Genomic DNA, 22,656 nt, shown 5'->3' on the forward strand with positions numbered 1-22,656 from the left:
ATCATTTACTGTATTAACTATAGGAAAAGACACAGCCTGTTGCAAATTCCCTGTGATAAAACCGGCGAGCAAATCATGCAACAACATAAAAGTTTCAGCACATTCAATTCAAAGCGCTTTTGTCAGTCATTTCGTATGCTAGCAGATACACTTACCGAGAACGGCATTGAGAAAAAAACCTGGAAGAAAGCCAAGTATTTAATATAATGACAGAAAACATACCGATGTCGCTAGAACAGGACGAGAAATGTGTGAAAAAAATTATCCTTTCCTATTCAAAACAGGGACTCGTAGATTTTCCATGGTCATAATTACTTTTCGAATCAAAGACGAAGCTGCAATACAGGAAGTCATATGTCATTAGCTCACGTGTGTAAACACGTGGGCTATTGTCATAGCGATGTCTGTCTGTCTGTCCGTGTGTGTGTGTGTGTGTGTGTGTGTGTGTGTGTGTGTTAGTGTGTGTGTGTGTGTGTGTGTCTGTCTGTCTGTTTACACGATAACTCAAAAACACCTGAACGGATTCAAGTCAGATTTGGTACACAGGTACCATATGCTACTTGCAAGAACTGATTAGATTTCGGTTAGTGTGGCTTGCATATTAATGAAGTTATGCAATATTGTTTTTTTCCGTACAATGGTTTCCCTATGGAGACGGTAATGACAGTGTAGACATATATCAAGAAATACTGCACAAAATTTCATGAAACTTTTCACAGATGACAATCTCAGAACATTATGATGATACTGTGAGTGTCATGTTAATTACCTTCTCATTTGCATATTTAATGAACTTTTGTTCTTAGTGAGATAACTCTGAAATTCCTGCACCAAAATTGATGATACTTGCAACAAATATTGATCTGATATATATCTAATTATACTTAGAAGCATTGGGCAATTTCAAGTTAATAAATAGCTCATTTGCATATTTTATGAAGTTTTGTAATTAGTCATATAACTCCGATATAACTTCACCAAATGTGATGAAATCTGCTGCAGATACTGATCCGACTGATATCTAACTGTAGTGTAAAGCATATAGTAGTGTGAAATTAATTAAGGGTTCATTTGCATATTTAATGAACTTTGTTATTAGGTATATAACTCTGAAATTACGGCACCCAAATCAGTGAAATTGGGTACAGATATTGTTTTGATAAATATCTAATTGTACTGAGAAGCATTTGGCAGTGTCAAGTTTACGAATAGGTCATTTGCATATTTTATGAAGTTTTGTAATTAGTGATATAACTCCAAAATAACTGCACCAAATGTTATGAAATCTGCTGCAGATACTGTTCCGACAGACATCTAATTGTGGTGTAGAGCATTTAGTTGTGTGAAGTTAATTAAGGATTCATTTGCATATTTAATGAACTTTGTAATTAGTGATATTACTCCAAAATTACAGCGTTACATTTGATGAAACTAGCTACAGATGTTGATCTGATAAATATCCAATTGTACTGAGAAGCATTGAGCAGTGTCAAGTTAATAATTAGCTCATTTGCATATTTCATGAAGTCTTATAATTAGTCATATAACTCCGAAATAACTGCATCAAATATGATGAAAACTGCTGCAAATACTGATACGACAGATATCTAACTGTGTTGTAAAGCATTTAGTAGTGTCAAGTTAATTAAGGGTTCATTTGCATATTTAATAAACTTTGTAATTAGGTATATAACTCCGAAATTTTGGCACCATAATTTTTTGAAACGTGCTACAGATATTGATTTGATAAATATTTAATTGTGCTATGAATCATTGAACAGTGTCAAGTTAAGTTAGGGTTTCTTTGCATATTTAATGAACTTTGTAATTAGTGATATTACTCTAAAATTACAGCATTGAATTAAATAAAACGTGCTACAAATGTTGATCTGATGGATATCTAATTGTCCCATAAAGCATTGAGCAGTGCCAAGTTAATTAATAGCTCATTTGCATATTAAATAAAGTTTTGTAATTAGTGATTAAACTCTGAGAATACTGTGCGAAGTTGAAAAAACCTGCTACATATAGTGATAACATATATCTCATTGTTCTGTGAAGCGTACTACTATTAATGAATCTGTTGTAAAACACGTGAGCATATTCAGTTCATATCTGGTTTTCAATAGTTAGCACTACGGATTTGCATTAGACTTGCTCCATTCCGGACAATTTGGTCAGCTAACCCCAAGTCCTGGCCCCCACTGTTCTTCACCCGACACAAAAAACTAAGCAGTCGAAAATTGTGAAAGTGATTGGAAGGAAATGGAAAATTTATTTTATTTTAACGTTATTAGTTAGTGTCGTAATTACAAGGCGTCCGTGTTTTGTGTACAGCGATTTTGACGTCATCAGTTTGTGGCTATACCACTTGTAAAATAGTGCCCTGTTTCTGCATTTGAGACTTTAACTGACAAGACGACAGAGACACACAAAAGTTGGTATAACAGCAATAATGATTGTCATTTGATCGGACATTCAAAACGGATAAAATATTAAAATTTAATATTTCAAACAATTGTAAATTAAAGGTATAGAGTCACCTGTAATCTAAATATGCCCATATATGGTCAAAGGGGCGTTCCTTGGTATTCAAAATGCCCATGTGAGGGCGCTGTTTTTAAAAAGCGACCACCTGCTTAAAATCTGTGATTGGTTAGATTTTCTCTTTCCATGGTAACTGTGGCAAAATTGGAACAGGTGACAGTATACCTTTAATTGTTTCAAAGCTTTGTTTTTATTTAGTCCTTGACTTGACAAAAGCATACGATTTCAAAAATGGGGCCCTCTTAAAAACTTTTTTGTCTATCCTGTGTTATCGTATAGCAACACATGCCCTGACAAGCAACTCACGGCATCAAAACATGACTTCCCCCATAGTTTGTAGCCTCCAGCGAATATATGAGGTAACGCGACAAGACTTATTGTATGCTTGTTTTGCATTGGAGGGACTGGTTGAATGGATGGCGGGAGCGTCTTCAAGAATTGAGGTCAGCGGTTATTTGTGAGAGTTCACTGATCGTGTATAGAGTGTCAGGTCAGAGGGTTTTCTTAACAGTTCAGGAATCCTTGAATAACCCGAAGTTCAAAAGGCGTTCACTTCTACATCGGACATGGCGACAGAGGAAAAGTATCGGATCGCGCCAGAAAAAAATGGAATATTTGTCAAATATGTTGCACTGGTCATCGCCGTTATATTGGTGCTGGTGGTCTTGGCACTGGTTATAGTGATGGTGTATTTTCTTCACCCTGGATGGCCGTGCGCGACGACATCTACCGACCCTTCGGATGGCCTGCCAGCAGCCTTTGCAAGCGTTAGAAAACCCTTTGACGGGAGACTGCCTGATAACTTAAAACCAGTCAACTACCGGGTCAAGTTCACTCCGTATCTGGACGAGGAAGACGGCGACAAGCGATTTCTTGTCGACGGTGAAGTCCAGATAACCGTGAACTGTGTCAAGTCGAGCAACAGCATCACCCTCCATGCGCTGAAACTAGATATCGACCGAGACACAGTAACAGTGAATGAAGTCAGTAGTGGAAACAGCATTGACGTTAGGGACATCAGCGTTGACGAGGAATATGATTTCTTCATCATTAATACAGCAGCAACTTTGGAAAGGGGTAAAGAGTATCACATATCGATGAGCTATGTGGCATTAATGAACAACACCGATTTAATGGCTCTTTTTCTGAATGTCTACGAAGAAAACGGTCAACCAAGGTGAGTTTTTGTGCGCCAGCTTGTTGCGGCAAGCAGGCTGGGTTCTGATAAATGGAAGTAGAGCGTTCGTGCTTACAGCAAGACAAAACACAAAGTAAGCATGCGGCCCATATCATTGATATACGAAAGCTTTCAAAGCGTCACGTATACATCTCCGAGCCTATACAGTTGGATGTGGGAAAATGGAAAGAGGAAGTTGGGCACTCAAAGCTAATACTCAATTCAGAGATGCGTTTTTTTGGTAGTAACGCAATGTATGTGAAGCTATGTACATGTATGATATTGTTCAAAGGCCAGACCTACATTAATTTTTGAAAGGCATTGAATGGGAAGTTGTGATGCAACGCTGTGTGTACTTTTCAATTTTTCTTCCGATTGAAAGCCCTCGGCAATGTATCAATGGCTTTCCTTCTATTTAACCGTAGTTTGAGTCAAATATCGGCCCCTAGACTTAAACAGAGACAGAACGAAAAGCGTCATGAATTACGAGGTCTACCCATCCATACATGTTCGTTACAGTTACATGGCGTAGAAAAGATGATGAACATATCAGATCACTCGAGATATCCTTTATCATGATGGTAAAGCACAACTCTCGTAAAGTTATCATTTTCTGATGCAGTCATTTCCAACAAACTCTGGCTGACAGATTGGAATTTACAGACATCGTAAATTGAGAACATTTTAAAACACCACTGGAGCTAATTTGGTATAATTGCATTTTCATATTTTTCAAATTTCTCAAAAGTGTTAAGTGCTCTATAGCTTAATGTTCTAACATAACAAATTACTCATAAAACAAGTGTGTAACTTAAAAAGAAAAGCAGATGAGCTTACATTTGCAGATCAAATAGACATTATTCCACCATCCAATCATCCCAAATTAGTTCCAATGCACACTTCATCATTGTTACTCCCTAGCCAGGCTCAGTAGCAATACAAACATCAGGGATCGATTCTATTGTTCAACATCACATATTCATGTTTGTGCAAGCCGCCTTCTGTTGTTTTGTTAAATTTGTCGGTTTCTCTGCAGATATCTACTTGCAAGCCAACTAGCCGTTACAGACGGTCGTCGAGTGTTTCCGTGTTTCGACGAGCCTGCCTTGAAAGCCACGTTTGACGTCATCATCAAGCACCGTACTAAGAGATCAGCTCTGTCCAACATGCCGAACATCAGAAATGAAACCGACGGAGATTGGAATACGGCGTATTTCAACACAACGCCGGTAATGCCAGTCTATTTGCTGGCTGTGCTAGTCTCCGATTTCGTCTGCAAAGAAGCGACAACGAACCTTGGAGTCAAGGTAATCGTAATCATGAATATTCATATAAAGTGTACTTAATCGACTGGTTACAGCCATCCCATCTTTCTCGTAGCGGGGATAACACAGACACTACACCATATTTTAAGCTTTGTTGTGGTTTTACAGTTTCGTTAGTGATTAAAATGCTCTCAATCATACGTCTGTCAGTCGACTTCGCATTTTCTGTCTGAAGTAATACGGAACTTTTTACACAATTCTGGCTTTTTGCTCCACACAGTTTCGAGTTTGGGCTTCTAAAACTAACATCAATGCCACGGACTTTGCTCTGGACGTCGGTGTCAAGTCGTTGCAGCACTTTGAAGACTTGTTACAGATTCCATATCCACTTCCAAAACTTGGTGAGTATGTAATTGTTGCATCAAAAGAACGTATCGTAAGTCTCACGTTTCTTGGATTTTAGAGAGATAAATACAGGAGAAAAGTTGCACTGCGCTTTTATAACGTAAAATACAACTGGGAAAGCGGCCTAAGGCTTAAAATACGATGATTCGTTTAAGCGATGTATTCATTGCTTCGATTAAGTCTGTGTGCGATGTGTAATGGTGAGTGTGCGAGCGTGAGTGCTTCATGAACTCTAAAACGTGTGGAGCGGTCGCAGTCAGAAATTGTAACTATTATATATATACAAGGTCGGTTATTGATCCACTCTTTTTGAGATAACTGGGGATTTAGCCGAGCGGTTCTGCCTGTGGCCTCTTCGCTGACTGGGTGCCGTACGTTGTGATGTTCGAATCCCGGTTGAAAATACCGTATTTTCTGAAATGAACGTTTAAAACATTTAAAACTGTATCATGTGTAACGTTGATATTTTTAGTATTGCAGGGATAGAGTTCGGATACACTTTACTTACATTTACATCGATTAATATCATATGAGGTGACTGTAAACATTGCATTATTGTTCCTGATCTCAGACATGGTCTCTCTGCCGGTTTTCATGGATTACGGAGCGATGGAGAACTGGGGTTTGATAATGTACAAACACGATTGGATGTTATACGACGAAGCAGTACATCATCCACCCAGAGCTCAACGAGTCGCCAGGATTGTCGCCCATGAACTTGCTCACATGGTAAAGTGTTATCTTGAACTCTAACTTCCGATGACGTTATCGAAACATGTAAATTATACATAACTGGCAAACAATATGTCGCACCAGGACGGGCCGTACAAATTCAATACTGGAAGAAACTAAAATATACGCAGAACACGATTGGAACTAATTTTGGATAATTGGATCTTCACATTTCTCAAATTTCTTAAAAGTGTTTGGTGCCCTATATAGCTCAATGAGGCAATATTACAAATTACTCCCAAAAACAAGTTTGTAACTTAAAACGAAAAGTAGATGAGGTTACATTTGCAGATGAAATCGACATCACTTCACCATCCAATTATCCCAAATTAGTTCATATCGTGTTGCAGTTAAGTTCTATATGGGAGTAAAATAATCCAACATGATATGCCTATGTCATTATTATAACAAACAAATCAACAAACAAACAAATACACACATAAATTGAAAAGCAAATAAACATGGAGGGATCACAGTTTTGCTATAAGGCGTAAACGCTGTGTCTATAGGCTCTTGATTTGTATCAGAAATGTAAAGTTACACGATCCAAAACATTTTTGATAAAACAGTTTGCGTAAACAACAGAAGGTGCTTTCTTTCTTTCCCAAAAATTCACGAATTGTGTCTGCGTACATCGTCGACAGTGGTTTGGTAACCTTGTGACCCTGAGGTGGTGGAACGTGTCTTGGTTGAATGAAGGTTTCGGAAGACACTTTGAGTTCATCGCTGTGGACGAAGTCTTGCCTGAATGGGACATCGTAAGTCGAAAGATGCATTTTTGTTTGAGTCGAGTAAACATCATTTGTCGTACTTTGTACTAGTACCACGACTCGCAACCGACCATATCTCTGTCCATTCTTCAAAGACATATGCTGTATACAAACTAAGTGTAAATAAAGCTTCCAGCAGGTGAGGTCCAGCAGATGGACTGAAATGCAATTTAAGTTAGGTCTGACTTCAACGTAAAACTGCAACGGAAGAAGGTTTGCGTATGACTTTGGTCCAGGCGTGACATAAATGTCGTGAAATGGCGAGTTCCCAGTATGACAAAACTGTTCGTTTTTCCTTTATCAGTACAATCAGTTTTACCAAGATGCAGTGACTTTCAAATCAATGGACGACGACGCCAGCAGCGAATCTCACCCAACGGTGCAGTCAAAAGTCGGATGGCGGGAAGAAATATGGACCCAATATGATACCAGAATCTACGAAAGGGTAAGTTTTTACGCTATGCATTTTGCTCTGGCAATAACGGTGAGGAAAGAAATAAGGTCATATGGTTTACAAAAAAGTGATAAAACAGCACGCGATCTATTGAATAATGTGAACGACATTCACGCGACAATTATTTTTAGAGTCTGGCGACTGCAGATGTTAAAGTATATAACATATAAAAAACAAAATATAGTAAGTCAACTTAGCGTAGATCGATATTAAATTATGGGATTGTCACTTTGGGCTCACTTAAATCCACCGTATGCGTCTTTTACCCCAGGGCGCGCACATAATACAGATGGTGCGTAGTTTCCTTGGACATGATGCAGTCTTCAATGGTTTGAGAGCTTATCAAAACAAATACAATTACAGCAACGCAGTCAGTGATGACGTATGGGCTGAACTCGAACAGGTGAGACAATAACACGAACAGTGAAACTTACTGTTAACAAGATGCTTCGCATGCAAAACCCTTCTGAGTGAAATAGTTCCCGATTATGTTGTGTAAGAGCTAAACTGCGCTACCAAAACGATTGAGAAGCGAAGCGTCAGATCCAAAATTGCTGAAGTGCTTTGCCTTGGAATAGTTAGTAATTTAATACCGAATTTAGACTCTGCAGTCTAATTAATTTAATTTAGATTACGTCCTAGTGTTTAATATCATTATACTCAATTTTTTTCTTTGAATTTCTTTTGTATTCCATTTGATTGTGCTAATTTTTGAAGATTGTTCAATGAGTCCGGCTCTGTCTAGTAGGTTATAAATTTTCCTCGGGATCTGAACTTCAGCTTAATATCATTAATTCTACTTTGCATGTGGTCAATTAGGACACAAAATTCAAAGTGATATTCACTAAATACCTACGTCTTCAAGCACATATTCGTCTCCAAATCACTTTTTTGAAATTGTTGCCAGTAATTACTGAGCATGCTGAGTGTGCCTCGCCTCGTACGTCTCTTTGGTTGGATAAAGGTCATGACCTCAGACGCGGTCTATAAACTTGTCTGAGCGAAAAAATACTTTACATATGTACCACAGTTTACTTGCATCGAAGCCCGCTCGTACTACCGGTATTTGCACTGCAGTGCAATACCAAAAACATTATGCCATTCCTTTATGTTAATGAGTATTTACCAATTTTGACCCGGAACTATTTTTGTTGAAGTTTGAGTCTCAGACTGGCAATCAGTCATTGATGCTGCAGATTGAAAAATGTAATAAAACCTTTAGACATCGAATATTTCATTTTTTTCTGCATTTTGTCATCACAGATAATTGGTAAAGTGTAAAATGTATGATAAAACCAAAATATAACTTCGCTGTAGGCTAATGTGGTTAGTTGATTAAAATTAGTTCAGTGTAGAAAAGAAGGTAGAATAAATTCGGATTGGTGAGTAAAAAAAAACGATTCAGTACTTTCGATAGGATTTTCTGACTCGATGTGCGGCGTTAGATGTTCGTTGTCTGCTCGCAAAGTGATTCTTTTTCACCCTGTGGAGTGCGGCGACAAAACGTTGTGGGACGCCACACTGTTCGATTGATAATCTTGTGAGACGAAAGTTGCAATTTGTGAACCACCCACAGACCTTGTTATTGATAAACTTCCCCCATGTGGTATAAAATTGAGACAATATTCGGAAAGGGCCAATCATGGCGCAAGTTTTAGAGAAGACAATCAACCCGAGGGATATGGGAGGGCTTTATTTTTAAAATATCGTCCAATGATAGTTTGGACTTATTTTATAGACATCTTGAAGGAAAGTCGACATCCATTGATGCCAAGTCACAACTTTGAACAAAGCGAGAGCCCGGGGGGGGGGATGTTTGAGTACGATCACCCAGCCTTTACAATCACCCCAGAGACCGGCGTTGGCGTTGATAGATCATACCATGTAAAGTTTTCTTACTACTACCTCGCATTACTTTTTTGCGGATATTTTATAAATCACACATTTCCAATCGCGTAAATAATAAGCTTATGCTCCATGCACTGAGAATAAACCAAGGGACGGACTACGTCGCATAAGAACATTTTCACGTCCTTTCGTGTGATGATCGACCTTCGCCACTCCATCCCGGTGTCAGCCCCGGCCGGACTGGATGTATCACGGCAATTTGACAGCATTACTTGAAAAGAAATACACTACATCCCTACTCATTGTAAAACTTTATCTTTCTGACATTATTATCCAAACATCCTTTCACAAACTCCTCACTTTGCGCGATATGCTGGATATGCACATAAATATACGTTTTCCCAGGCCAGGAGATACGGCGCGCCTTTCATCGGCTTGCAAAATACATAGGAGTTCGTTGACCTCATTGTACGTCTGGGCGACCGACTGGGCGACGCGCGCGAAATCGAAATATCGTTTAAAAATTGGAAGTTTGAATAGTTCATGTTGTTTAAAGGTTACAATTTTTAAAAGTTCATGGCTCCTATCATATTCATATCTATTGATCTAAATCTACGCCTCTTATACGAGCGTATGCCGTTTCGGTCAACAGGTTCATTTTTGTCTGCACTGGCGAAACATCGTCGGGGGTGCGACTCCGCGGCTTGTCCGGAGTGTTCGTTTGATGTCGCTAATTCACATTAAATCAAACCCATTCACAATTTGAAAGACGGGACGAGTAAACAAAGCTATGGCTGGAGTAAATTAACATGTTTCGGGACATTATACGCGTAAAGATACTTGAAATTAGCGGTTTTCGTTTGTGATGAATTTGTTCCGTTAGAACATAGGGTAAGCGACGGGGGTCACGTATAGCGGTCGGACGCACTTACAAACAAAAAGTCGGTCACGAGCCCCCCACCGGAGACGGGATATAATAATTATTAATCGCAAACACGGAGATTATTTAAGCAAACAAATTAAACCAGGTGAATGTCAAAATAATCCGCAAGAAACTTACCAAAATGTACCTCATTAAATGCGATTGTGTTTGTTTATATTTGCCTTTATTATAATTTCTCGCGCGGGGGCACCGTCAATTGTTAGGGTAAGCGAGAGTACACGGGATTTTGCGAGAGATTTTGAAAAATCGCATTTTTTTTATCAAAATTATGAATTTTTATCAACATATTTCTGTACCACCGTGTTCCTGAAGGAGAAGAGAACGTGTGGCTACAAAACAGGTTCTCTTTACGATCTGTGCTTGGAGAACGGGGTGAAAAAAAGATCCGGGCGTAATTGGGTCAACCTGAATTCTTTTTACTTTATAGTAGTAACAACTGTCTGTATACATATGTACAGAGAGAAGGGGGGGGATGGGAGGGAGGGAAGGCCGGTACCAGGGACAGTGAGGCGGAGATAGAGGCAGACAGAGACAGACAGATAGACATGAAACAGATTCAGATAGATGGAGAGAGAGAAGGAAATGAAAGGTTTTTTTTTAAATTTGTTCTCATCGTACGATAATCTCAGTATTAACTAGATATTTGCATGATTGTCCAGGTTGCCAATATGGCGGGTCCGTTGCGTTTTGTTTCCTTTTATCGACGTTTAGTTCTACTTAAGGTAAGAGTCCGTCAAAACATACGTAATCGGAGAGTACAGATCAATTCAGTGATGGAGTGTGCGACTATTATTAAAGAAAATATCATATTTTGCTGATCTAAGAGTGCAAAGGATGCTGGGAAGGGCCAAATCAACGTGGCAGACATCATGAACCCGTGGATACTGCAACTTGGGTTCCCCGTGGTAACGGTGTCACGTGACGGTGTGAACAGAGCATCTGCTTCTCAATGGCTGTTCAAACTTGACCCTGACGACGACATTCCGGGAGGCGACGAGTAAGTATACGATAAACAGTGAAGTTTATTAAGTATTGTACAATTTGCAATAACAGAGCTACTGATAGTGTTAGTGCGTCTACTAAGTAAACAACTGGAAAATAAAAATAAAAGGAGTTAAAGGAAATATGTACAATGACAGTATTAAAACAAGCTGAAAGAAGATGGCACTTTTCTTAACGTCGGCTTCTGTTTACATACTTCATTCTCGGCAGCATAGAGTCTTCATTCGTTGTTCTTTGCGAATCCGAAAACAATATTCTTTTAACTAAAACTCTTTCTACTATGATAGCTTCTCTTGGCATGTTCCACTGACATATATGCATTCTGGTAACCTGAACTACGGTGATCCTTCGATGACATGGCTTAACAAATCGACAGGTACACATGTAACTTCTTATAGAACATTATTATGACACACTTATTATACACACTGAAAAATCATCTGTCATATTTGAACGGTCATGGATGTGAAGAATTTTTATATTAAATTGAAATAGTCATTCTTTAAAGGTAGGGAACTCGATCACAGGGACTGCGTTTGTTCTAGTCTGTAAGAGGATTATGGAGGTGTCGTAGCCTATTGTTTTTCATGGGAATTGTGATGTAGTAAATAAATTTCCTGGCAAGACAATCTGACACCTGACACAGGCCTTTGAAACTCTTGGCTGCTTTTATAATTCAGTATGGACAACTACTCTTTATACAACCATCCTAATCTTAATTCAGATAAAGTGATAAACCTTGATGATGATGGCAAAAACAATTGGATCCTGGCCAACATTCGCCACAATGGTTACTATCGTGTCAAATACGATGACGAAAACTGGAATAAGTTGATAAGTCAGCTAAAGACGGACCACAAGTCGATACCTGTCCGAACCAGTGCTGCTATGATAGATGACGCTTTCAATCTCGCGAGATCCGGTGACGTAGACGCGGTATTGGCTTTGAGTGCCATTGGCTATCTCAGAGATGAGAAAGAGTATTCACCTTGGAATGCTGCAATCCGGAATTTACGTTATATAAGGGATATGTTGGAGACATCGCCCTCATATGGAAACCTGCAGGTAAAAGAAAGAATAAATAATAAGCGAATTATACATAATGTTCTGGTCATTTTTTGATGACTTTTTGTTGAGAATCGTTAGAAGGAAAATTTAATGTTCTTAGTCGCGTCTAGGAGGCTTATTACAAGATATTAAATTGACATAAATTTTGAATGATGACTATCAAACAGTCTTCAATCCGACATATTTGTGGTCTTGACTTTCCTGCGATCGACATGATAGCAAGTGTTCATTAGCATTCATATTTTCATATATTCATATTTTAATAAGCATCTTTTCATTTTAAGAGTTATATTCGAGAACTGATAGAGCCATTATATGAAGATCTTGGTTGGGCCTTCTCAAATGACGACACTCACATACAGTAGTAAGTACACATATAACAGACTGAGCCTCAAATCAAATTTTACTTATGGAGAAAAAAAATGAAAAACATCTTTTATGTAACATGACCTACTTTGCACTCACGCAGACTCCAAAACATTTTATAATAATCTGTGCAACACAGATATACGTAGAAAAATTCGAGGTTCGACATGTGCTTCGCACTTTATTTGCACGTCAATGTTAACATTTAAAAGATAAGAGCGTTTTTTAATCTAGGAGCTGTGAGGTTCATATAAAAGAGATAAAGAAGCTGTTTGGCTTTTGAAATTCATTTGGGATGAGATTCTACTAATAATTCGTAACACCAGAAAGATTAAACAATACTAGACCCACTCCGAACATTTTACAGCTGGTTTTTTTTTCGGTAGGAGGGTGGAATGCTTAAAAAACAGGGACCCATGAGAAAACCCCAAAGTTTTCATAATAAAGATTGTCACCTTTTTTGTATCATTCTTTTCTCCCAATCCTGTAACCATTTATATATATGGACATGCTCATTGTCCGAAATAAAGAATTATTATTATTATTAATAATAATAATAATAATAATAATAATAATAATAATAATAATAATAATAATAATAATAATAATAATAAAATAATAATAATAATAATAATAAATTTAGGTGCTCTCTTGAATCTTTGTCACCTCACGCTGGACATTTTTCTTTCTTTTACAATCTCAGTTATCTGAGACTAGACTCCATTAAACTGTCCTGTCAATTGAACAAGAGAGACTGTGTACAGAAAGCCAGGGATATATATTCAAGGTGGATGGATGACCAGGAAACGAACAGGTAAATATATATGTGCTGAAAAACGTAATGTTACTTTGTGACATAATCAATAGAATTGTTTCAAAGAAACACAAGTCCTACCTTATCAGCGTTGTCAAAACAAAGCAAAGCAAAAACTATAATATACCAGAGATCTCTGCTTCTCGGTCTTAGTAAAATGAATATCACTGTTTATGATATTCTGAACAATTGTTTGTTCCCGCCAGACTGGTAAATATTATTTTTCCTCGAAAATAAATACTTTGCCTGAAAGTTACGGAAGAAAATCTCTACGTTCTTTACACTTTACCATCGTACAGGTAAAAAAATATTATGACAATAATAGTGCTTTTAATAAATTCATTAGCTGCAATGCACACGTTTCTCTCCGCAGTATACGTGACGACATCCGGGCCACAGTGATGTGCACAGCGATCAAACATGGCGACTACGAAGAGTGGAAATTTGCATATGAGGTTTTCGCCAACACCTCTGACTATACATATGCACTACAGAGTGACATTGCATATGCCCTGGCCTGTACTCCAAGACTCTGGATTCTCCACATGTATTTAGCAGAATCATTGCAGCATTACAAGAACGTGTCTTCTGTAAAAAATGATGATGTCATAATGCCAACAGAGCTGACCTCACTGGGTCCAGTCAACGACTTCTACCGAATGTGTGGATTTGTCAGGGACCAATCACCGCTTGGCTTTTTGACCATGTGGAAATTTATGAGGAACCACTTCGATGAACTGCGATCAATGTAAGATATCTGTATTTCTTGTAAAAATCTGAACCGTAAGACAAGATAAAACTAGATATTGAATTTTTTTTATCTTCTGTTTGTCCATTAGTCTCACTGTCTGTCCGAATGTTAATTTCTGACAGTGCGTTGGCTATTATCAATATGCTGTGGCTGAACCAAATATTACTTTCGAAATATTTCTGAGGCATTTTCATTTTTAAGTCCTTGTCATATACTATATAATGGCCTATAAGGTAAGGGCTTAGTCTAAAAGCAGCAGCTAGAGTTGATATCATAGTCAATTACTATTCTGTTTTCTCTCACAGTGATGAAGACAAAGCTTACAGTTTTATCTGGGATTTTGCAAGGAAGATGAACACTGCCAAGCAACTAATGGAGGTGAATCATAAATTCATCCAGTTGTATAGTTTAATCCACAGTGTCTTCCTTGCTTCATCTTATTAATTGTGAAAAAAAGATAGTTATGTATTAGATATTTTAAAACGAAAGCCTGATTGGTAAAAATGCCTACAGTTAACCACCACAATTATCTCAGATAAAACAGTCCATATTTCTCACGATATTTTAACGGGATATTGGGGTTGGTACAGCCGAAGGTGTACACTGTTGTAAAATCTTTAAAATGTTTGACATCTTATTTAATTCATAAATATACTGCTTGCTGGAGCTTTTGTTTAAAGATAACCTAACAATTGTCGCTTGCTGTATGCATTATGTAATGGATAGAACCTCTTTACAGAAAGGGTAAGAACAATGTATAAGAGATGCTGTAAGGAAAACATTCATACCTTTTGTATTATTTGTGAACATATAGTATATTTTAAAACGGCAAATAATAGCACTTGTCTGCAACAATTGTACTCTTTTATCCTTATTTTTACAGCTCGAGGACTTTGCTAGGAAATATAGTGACATGCCAGACAACCAGGTCACGAAGTTCTACAAGACTTTGCGTCAAGTCAATGCTAACATTCAATGGATGACGCGTAACTATGCGGGCCTTGAGGAATGGTTTGAACAAAATACCCAGCAATGACAAAGAAGTTAGAGAAAAACTTTAAAAGAATTCGAATAACCTGAATTTGAGTAAAGGAATAGTTCAAATCATACAAGTAAAACTGGAATGTACTTAATGTATACTTCATGTTCATACTGTATCCTTTTTCATATTATCAATGAACCACAGAGAGGATAATCCTGTCTTTTTTTAAGCGTGGTCACACCAATATTTTGAATACGTTTTTCAACATTTCTGTTACCGTGTCTTTTACGAAATTTCACAAAACGACAATTGTAGCGATTACGATTATTTACTTGATTATTTTCTTTGTCAACAATTCACTTATCCTTGCCTTTGAGATGTATGTTACGTTGTTAACAGCATTTAAGGAAGCCGTACGTCAAATTGCTATAGTGGTATGGTGTTTACTGTACTTTGTTCTCCATTACTGCTTCTCCATATTAATTTATCCACTCACCACTGTTACCCGTTACGCGACCTGCTGCATGCCATTGGTATGCATAGTTTGCGTGCTGCATACTCATCAGTTGTGAATATTTTATCTGCAATACTTTAAGTAGAAACTTGATCTAGATGTAAAAAAGGCTTTCTCGAGGCTTCTTGTTTTGACCAGATTATTTATCATTCAATGACACGATATTAACGTTCTGGTGTTTTTCTTTCAGTTTCTTATACCCAGGTTAACAACTTACCTTTTTTACTTGTATTTTGTTTTATGTTTCGTTTTGCTGCATTTGTAGTAATTAAAATAATAAAGTTTGCGGAAACCAATACCCTTGAGCGACCTGAATGCCGCCTATGCAAATAGGCTTAACTCTGTGTTTTGTCAGCAGCCGATTATCTCATTGAGGAAAATCACTAAATAGAGAGAGAAAAGACAGCTTTCGCAAATTGGGTGAAATATTCATAAAACAACCATAAAAATATATAAAACATTTTTAAGTTTAGGTATATGAATAATTTAACAACCGAAAGAAAATTCCAATAATTTAATCTCAGAAGATAGTGTAAAATAAAAAGATATAATGGTTGTACCTAAAGGTTCACAGGGAATTTTTCAAACTGAGCAATATTTTTTCTCCGCAAAGTTTAATGGAAGTCAGCTGCGTGATATAAATGGCTCGTTAGTCATTTTACGGAACATGCAGCATGTAAGCTCGAAAAAGTCCCAACCAGCAAATATGAGAAAGTGTACTGAAGATGTGTATACGAGTGGCGTTGTAGCAGCGGCTTAAAATTTGGGTTAATCTACGTCAGGAAAGGTCTTTTACCTGTATATGCAGCTAACTTAGGCCTTGATGGGTGTGTTTTATAGGCCAGTACATACGAAGAACAAATAGTTCTTGATCTTAACCATTTCACCGTCAAGGTTTTGCCAAAACACACTGTTATCAATGGATATCTTTGAGATATATAAAGGGAATGGAGGGAAGTTAAGGATGGCAAGGCAGGGTCATCAAATGCCACGAGATAGACTTCGGGGAGGTCCTGTACGGAGTCGAAGCAAAGGCTCCATCGTCGAGGAAGGTTCTGACTATGTATACAAAGAGGATTACAAAAACGGAGTAATACCGATATTTGAAAATACTGAAAAATGCTGATACACGTATATTCAGGATATTCAGGATTTCTAAAAGTTCTTGAATAATGATCAGGAATAGTACTGTTTCAGAAATGTTGTGTCTGAAAACTGGTCTGCTTTGTGTCATTCAAAGGTTTGCTACAGAAAGCGTTGATTACTTGAACAGCTGGGAGTTCTAGTATCTCGTAATGCCTGCTTTGTAGTTTGCACGGAAGGCTGTTAGTATTACTCTAATGTGGATCATTTGTCTCGATATCTCATGAGGTCAGTTGCAGGTTTGACTGCTTTAACGAATTAATGGTGTCTTTTCCAAAATTCAAAGTGAAGTTGCTCATCAGTGAAATGCTAAGCGACTTATTAACAACACCAGTGACCAGATGTACAAGAGCTTTGTTGAATATGAATAGTTCTGTACTGAACGACAGAAAACCTTGGCAAACGCTTTTCAACTTCAAAGTTTATGTAATGACCTAGAAAGTACCTTACACTCCGGCCGATAATTTTTTGAGTTGTTATAAATCATTTTCCGTTCCTACTTCAAGTTACTATAAATCAATTCGGAATGGCATTTCTGAGGGAAATTTATTGAAATATCTGTCATGGAATACAGCTAGTCGTTGCATTTATGGATCAGTGTAACGGGAAACTTGCACTGAATGAGTGCTTGATCGATTCAAGGATAGGAAAGGATTTAGAACATAGTGGTCACCATAAAGTTCATGGTTCGAAATTGAAGACAGTTCAAGAATCACTTGTGACATTGGCAACTCGTGATACTCAATCAGAAAGGTTCAGATTGCATTTCTATAAATTCGATGATTATGATGATGCTAGTTGTTGTGACGTGGTAGTGACGATAACAATTTTGTAAGTCTGTAATTGTGCATGCTAAAAGGTTAGCAATCACGATAAATTGATTTACACGAGATACTGATATACTGAGACATGTTGTAAACCCTAGAATGGTATAAACATCTATCTTCAAACGCTACAACAACGACCAGACGAATAAGACATCCCAAATATGTACAAATGTTTAATATATCAACGTGCTCTTTTCTAAAGTTTAAATGGACCAGTGTACTGTATAAGAGCTTTGAAGCTTTGCATTGCGGGATAATCATCACAAATCGATTGTCAAGCAGTTCTAGACAACCAAGCACGTAAAATCCCACTTTTTCCGACAAGTTGCCTCTATGTTACTCAACACCAGAGGGACAAATTATGTCTCGTTGCGACCTTCCTTCAGCATCATTACTCTCAACGGCATAAGTTGATATGACCCCCTCCCCGTTCAAGCTTTGGCATACCAGTGTCGAAAGGTATTTAAGCTTACAGCTCAAAAATCAAGTACGTAAAGTCACAATGGAATGCATACATACACGTACATACGGAATGGAATAGGAACTACCAAATGAATTGAGTATATACTTCATATCAGAATATGTCGTGACCCACTTCCTTTCGTTAAACATTACTATTTACATAATGCGAACATCTCTTTAAATCGTCTTCCATTTTTGTCGTTCCTGTGATGTGTGTTCCTATGGAACTACGCACCTAATTGTATACATTCATTACCCTGGTGACTCTTCAAAACAGAAATTTTTAAAGATTGCCATTTTCGAATTATTTTTGACAAACCTATCGTGTTAATCAGCATCAACTACTTATCTCAGACTTATGATTGCAATGTGCCAGTTAGAACCTCTATTGATTTCTTGTGTACTTACTTGCATATCATGTCGTGGAACAGTGAAGATAACATCAGTGATGTGTGAACTACGTCAAAACGCCAATAGTTACACAATATGGGTACTATGAGAGCATAAATGATACAACCACTAGGGAGCCACTAATAAAGATGTATAAATATTAGTATAACAAGAGCGTATGATAAGGAAACAAAACTTGACAACTTTTATTCTTTAGTTTTTTTGGTTTTTCCCTGTTTCGTGTACATTTTGGTCTAAATTTCGCAACATACAGAACATTTTGTGGCTCCCTGCGTCTGAGCAATAAATAATGAGAATACATGAGTAAATATTAGCGAAATGAGAGAATGCAACAAAAATAATATCACTGGACCAATTTTATTCTCTTTTTTGTTTTTCTGTTATTTTTTTCGCTTTTCTTTCTTGTTTTTCCACATGTGTCCGTTTGTCTTTATGTATGTATGTATGTATGTATGTATGTATGTATGTATGTATGTATGTATGTATGTATGTATGTATGTATGTATGTATGTATGTATGTATGTATGTATGTGTCATAACATAAAGGAAAGAAGCTGGATCTGACGACGAGTGCTGATGTATAACTGGAAATATACGAAACCATGACTGGGCCTCTCGGCCCAGCCGCTGATACATGATTCTGCCCGTGTGTCAGTCGGATCAAGTTAGTTTGTCCTCTGTTGGACCACGGTCACTCCACAGGGAGTGACCGTGGTCCAAGTTCTCCTTAGTGTCTGTTCTCCTTCGATTCTGAGTGAATGTCCTGTCTCGGTCACTCCACAAGGAGTGACCGTGGTTATCGGTCCTTCAGTTCTCCTAGTTTTTCCTCTGAGTTAGTGTGTCTATTTATACAGTATCTTGGCTATGTCGGATGCCAACGCCATAAAGAATGTAATAAGACAATACTTTGATTTACCGACATTAGAAAAGATTACAAAAGTAATATCAGATTCGTTGACAAAGGTGTTAAATTTAAGTATTGACAGTGCAGTCGTCCCTGATATTTTTAAATGTGCAAGAGTTGTTCCTATTTATAAAGGTTCTGGCTGTGTCACCGAAATGTCCAACTATAGACCGATTTCAATTTTACCTGCTATTTTTAAAGTTATTGAAAGACATGTACATTGTAGCTTTTATGAGTTTTTGTCTAGTAAGGATTTACTTCATAAAACACAATCCGGATTTAGAAGACACCATTCCTGTCAAACAGCTTTATTAAGAATGTGTGATGAACTGTTAGAAAATATTGACAATGGTCAAATTCTGGTATTCTATTTTTGGATTTGTCAAAAGCATTTGATCTAGTTAATCACCAAACCCTTCTTAAAAAGTTATCTTTATATGGATTAGAAATTAATGGGTTAAACTGGTTTAAATCGTTTTTATCAAATCGTTCTCAAGTAGTTACTTACACGGGTAAAATTTCGAATATTCAAAAGGTGACTGTAGGTGTGCCTCAGGGATCGTTGTTGGGACCACTACTATTTACTATTTTTATCAATGATTTACCATTTACTTTGCATAATTCACAACTTGATATGTACGCTGATGACCAGACCCTTCTTACCTCTGGTATTTCTGTTCCACATGTTAATGATCCCTTCAAAATGATGTAATGTCGTCAAATAACTGGATTCGTAGTAATGGAATGATCATAAATGAGGGCAAAACGAAAGCCATGTTAGTCGGATCTCGTCAAAAAATAAAAGACGCTAATATTTCTGGTGAACAATTAGACATCTCTATTAATGGCAAACAAATTTCATGTGTCTCTTCTGAAAAGATACTAGGACTAACATTAGACAGTTTATTTCTTGGGACAAACATATTGATAATTTGTGTCTTACTTTGAGTCGGAGAGTTGGTCTACTTAGGCGCCTGTGTATTTTATTCCTTTGCACCTTAGAAAAGTTTTATATTACGGTTTGATTCAATCTGCCATTGATTATTGCTCTATTTGTTTGGGGCAATACGACTTCTAAAAATATAGATAAGGTTTATAAAATGCAGAAGCGTGCCTTAAGAGTGATACTTAATGCTGATTTTGATACCCCAACTGAAGTACTTTTTGAAAGGTTCAATGTGCTATCTGTTAGACAACGTATTTTTTACTTTACTTGTATCATGGTGTACAAATGTTTCAGCAATACTGCTCCAAGTTATCTTATCGAAAAAATTGTTACGCTGAATGACGTTCATGCTTATCAAACACGAGGAGCCTCAACTTGTAAATTATTACTGCCTCGATTTCGTACTGAAACGGGTCAAAGGACTTTTGCCATGCGTGCAGCTCGAGCTTGGAATTCTCTGCCTGATGTGGTTAGATGCAGTACGAACATGAATAATTTCAAATCCCAGTTGAACTCTTACATCAGAGACAATGTAAGCAGATAGACTATTCGCATTTCAGCAGTTTTTTATGTATGTTTCTACCAGTAGTCACTGCTCTACATTTTACTTGTACTGATTTTATTTTTTATTTGATTTTTTTATAGTTATTTTCACGTTTAAAACTTGAATATTTTACTCTTTATGTCGGACCCCATGGTAGATTACAACCTTATAGGAGTCTTTACCCCTGTTTGAGTATGTAAATGGGAAATCCTTTAATGTGAAATAAATAAATAAATAAATAAATAAATAAATAAATAAATAAATTATCACATGCCCGTGCGTGGTTTGCTACAATTCTTTTGTATCAAACCCAGGCCATGAATAAATTAAAATGATAACAACGGCTCAATATTACGATTGGTTGAAACACAATAGAACATGGGGGTAGTACGCAGAGTACCTCCATTATAAAAAATAGTTACTGGGTAATTCTTTCAAATGTATAAATGAGCGAGATCATGTTGTCGATACTGTGCTGGTATTTCGTGGCGCCAGCATTGTCAGAGTCCAAACAAAGAAACGTCAGCTTGATCACTCGCGTCCCAGAACGCTAATGTATTGTGAGCGTAAAATGTTACTATACTGTGCGCCAATCTGGAAGATTATGACATTGGCCAATTTCGAAATAGAAAATGACCTAATTTTCAAAATAATACGTCCGTTCCCTCTGAGTTGAGAATATGACAAAGTACATTTCTTTAAAAGAAAGTCTGAAACACGTATGATTTAAAATCATAAAATGCATGATCGCTATTAACCTAAAAATAATCCTCGCGTCTTTGACGGGTAATAATTGGGCTCGTTTGGCCTCGAAGAATAATAGTAAAGAGCGTGTAGGCATTCGGATGTCGGACTTTGTGCGTCTTCTCGTGACCATCTCTTGATATGCCGTTAGCAGTATAATAAATAAAGCCTGTTTGTAAATCTTACTAACAAGAAAAACACGCTGGCTTAGCGTAAAACGGATATAGAGACCACGCATTGGTGTTCCAAAAATCTTTGCAATAAATGGCTTTCAAATAGATCATCATTCGTACGGAAACGTGTGATTTGAAATGCATGAAATTATATTTTGTTGGACCTAACACTGTTAAAGTTTTAAGAGAAGCAAACATTGAACGTTTTCACCACAAAGACTGGGTCACCAATAGTTTGCTGTTTACAATTGAACGAGCAAACCTAACAATGGTCGCCGTTGGCAATCTGCCGACACAATATAGACCTATTTGTTGTGACAAGACGGCTGTGTTCGCTACGACAGGCAGGGAACAGATAATTGTTTACGCTTTTTCAAAGGCCGCAAGAGGCTTTGCTGAGGTACGAGAACTCTTCGCTGCTAAGAAATAGTTCTTGTTTTCGTAAACAATAGTAACTTTGTTCGATCATTGTTGTTGTAAATTATTTCTTTGTCATATTCAAATGTAATATTTGTGTAAGTATCACGTTCTTCTACATTTTAGCGTCTTGATTTGTCACGTGACAAGTGCCTTGTACCCCATTCTATCATTGTCTACAGCCAGGTCAGAAGATAGTCCTACGCAGCTGGAGTATCGTTCAACCCGTAGTAGAGAATACGATAGTTACCTGTGTCAGATGACCTCTAGTGAATCTCCATCAGGACAAGCTGTTGTACCTACAGTGTCGCACGTCGTACAGACGTAGAATAGCGGACAAAATTGACGTGAGTATACCTAACAGGAATACCTGGACACTTCGTTCGTCATTGACCATGGCACAGAGCCTACTCACTTTAAACGTAAAGACTCGTGTAATACGACTTT

General features: G+C 37.4%; 1 protein-coding gene across 1 annotated transcript; it reads left to right on the plus strand.

Annotated features, from left to right (window-relative positions):
- Positions 1-2,826: 2,826 nt before the first annotated feature.
- On the plus strand, positions 2,827-15,934 carry LOC139136685 (aminopeptidase N-like). Its single transcript, XM_070704478.1, has 15 exons — positions 2,827-3,724; positions 4,761-5,031; positions 5,270-5,390; positions 5,966-6,123; positions 6,771-6,884; positions 7,201-7,341; positions 7,622-7,753; positions 10,966-11,138; positions 11,431-11,519; positions 11,868-12,208; positions 12,496-12,575; positions 13,281-13,391; positions 13,765-14,139; positions 14,448-14,520; positions 15,026-15,934. Exons 1-15 carry the CDS (start codon positions 3,114-3,116, stop codon positions 15,176-15,178), a joined length of 2,943 nt encoding a protein of 980 aa, XP_070560579.1. The 5' UTR covers positions 2,827-3,113; the 3' UTR covers positions 15,179-15,934.
- The last annotated feature ends 6,722 nt before the right edge of the window (positions 15,935-22,656 follow it).

This window comes from Ptychodera flava, chromosome 1 (genome assembly GCF_041260155.1).
Source record: "Ptychodera flava strain L36383 chromosome 1, AS_Pfla_20210202, whole genome shotgun sequence".
Lineage (NCBI taxonomy): Eukaryota > Metazoa > Hemichordata > Enteropneusta > Ptychoderidae > Ptychodera > Ptychodera flava.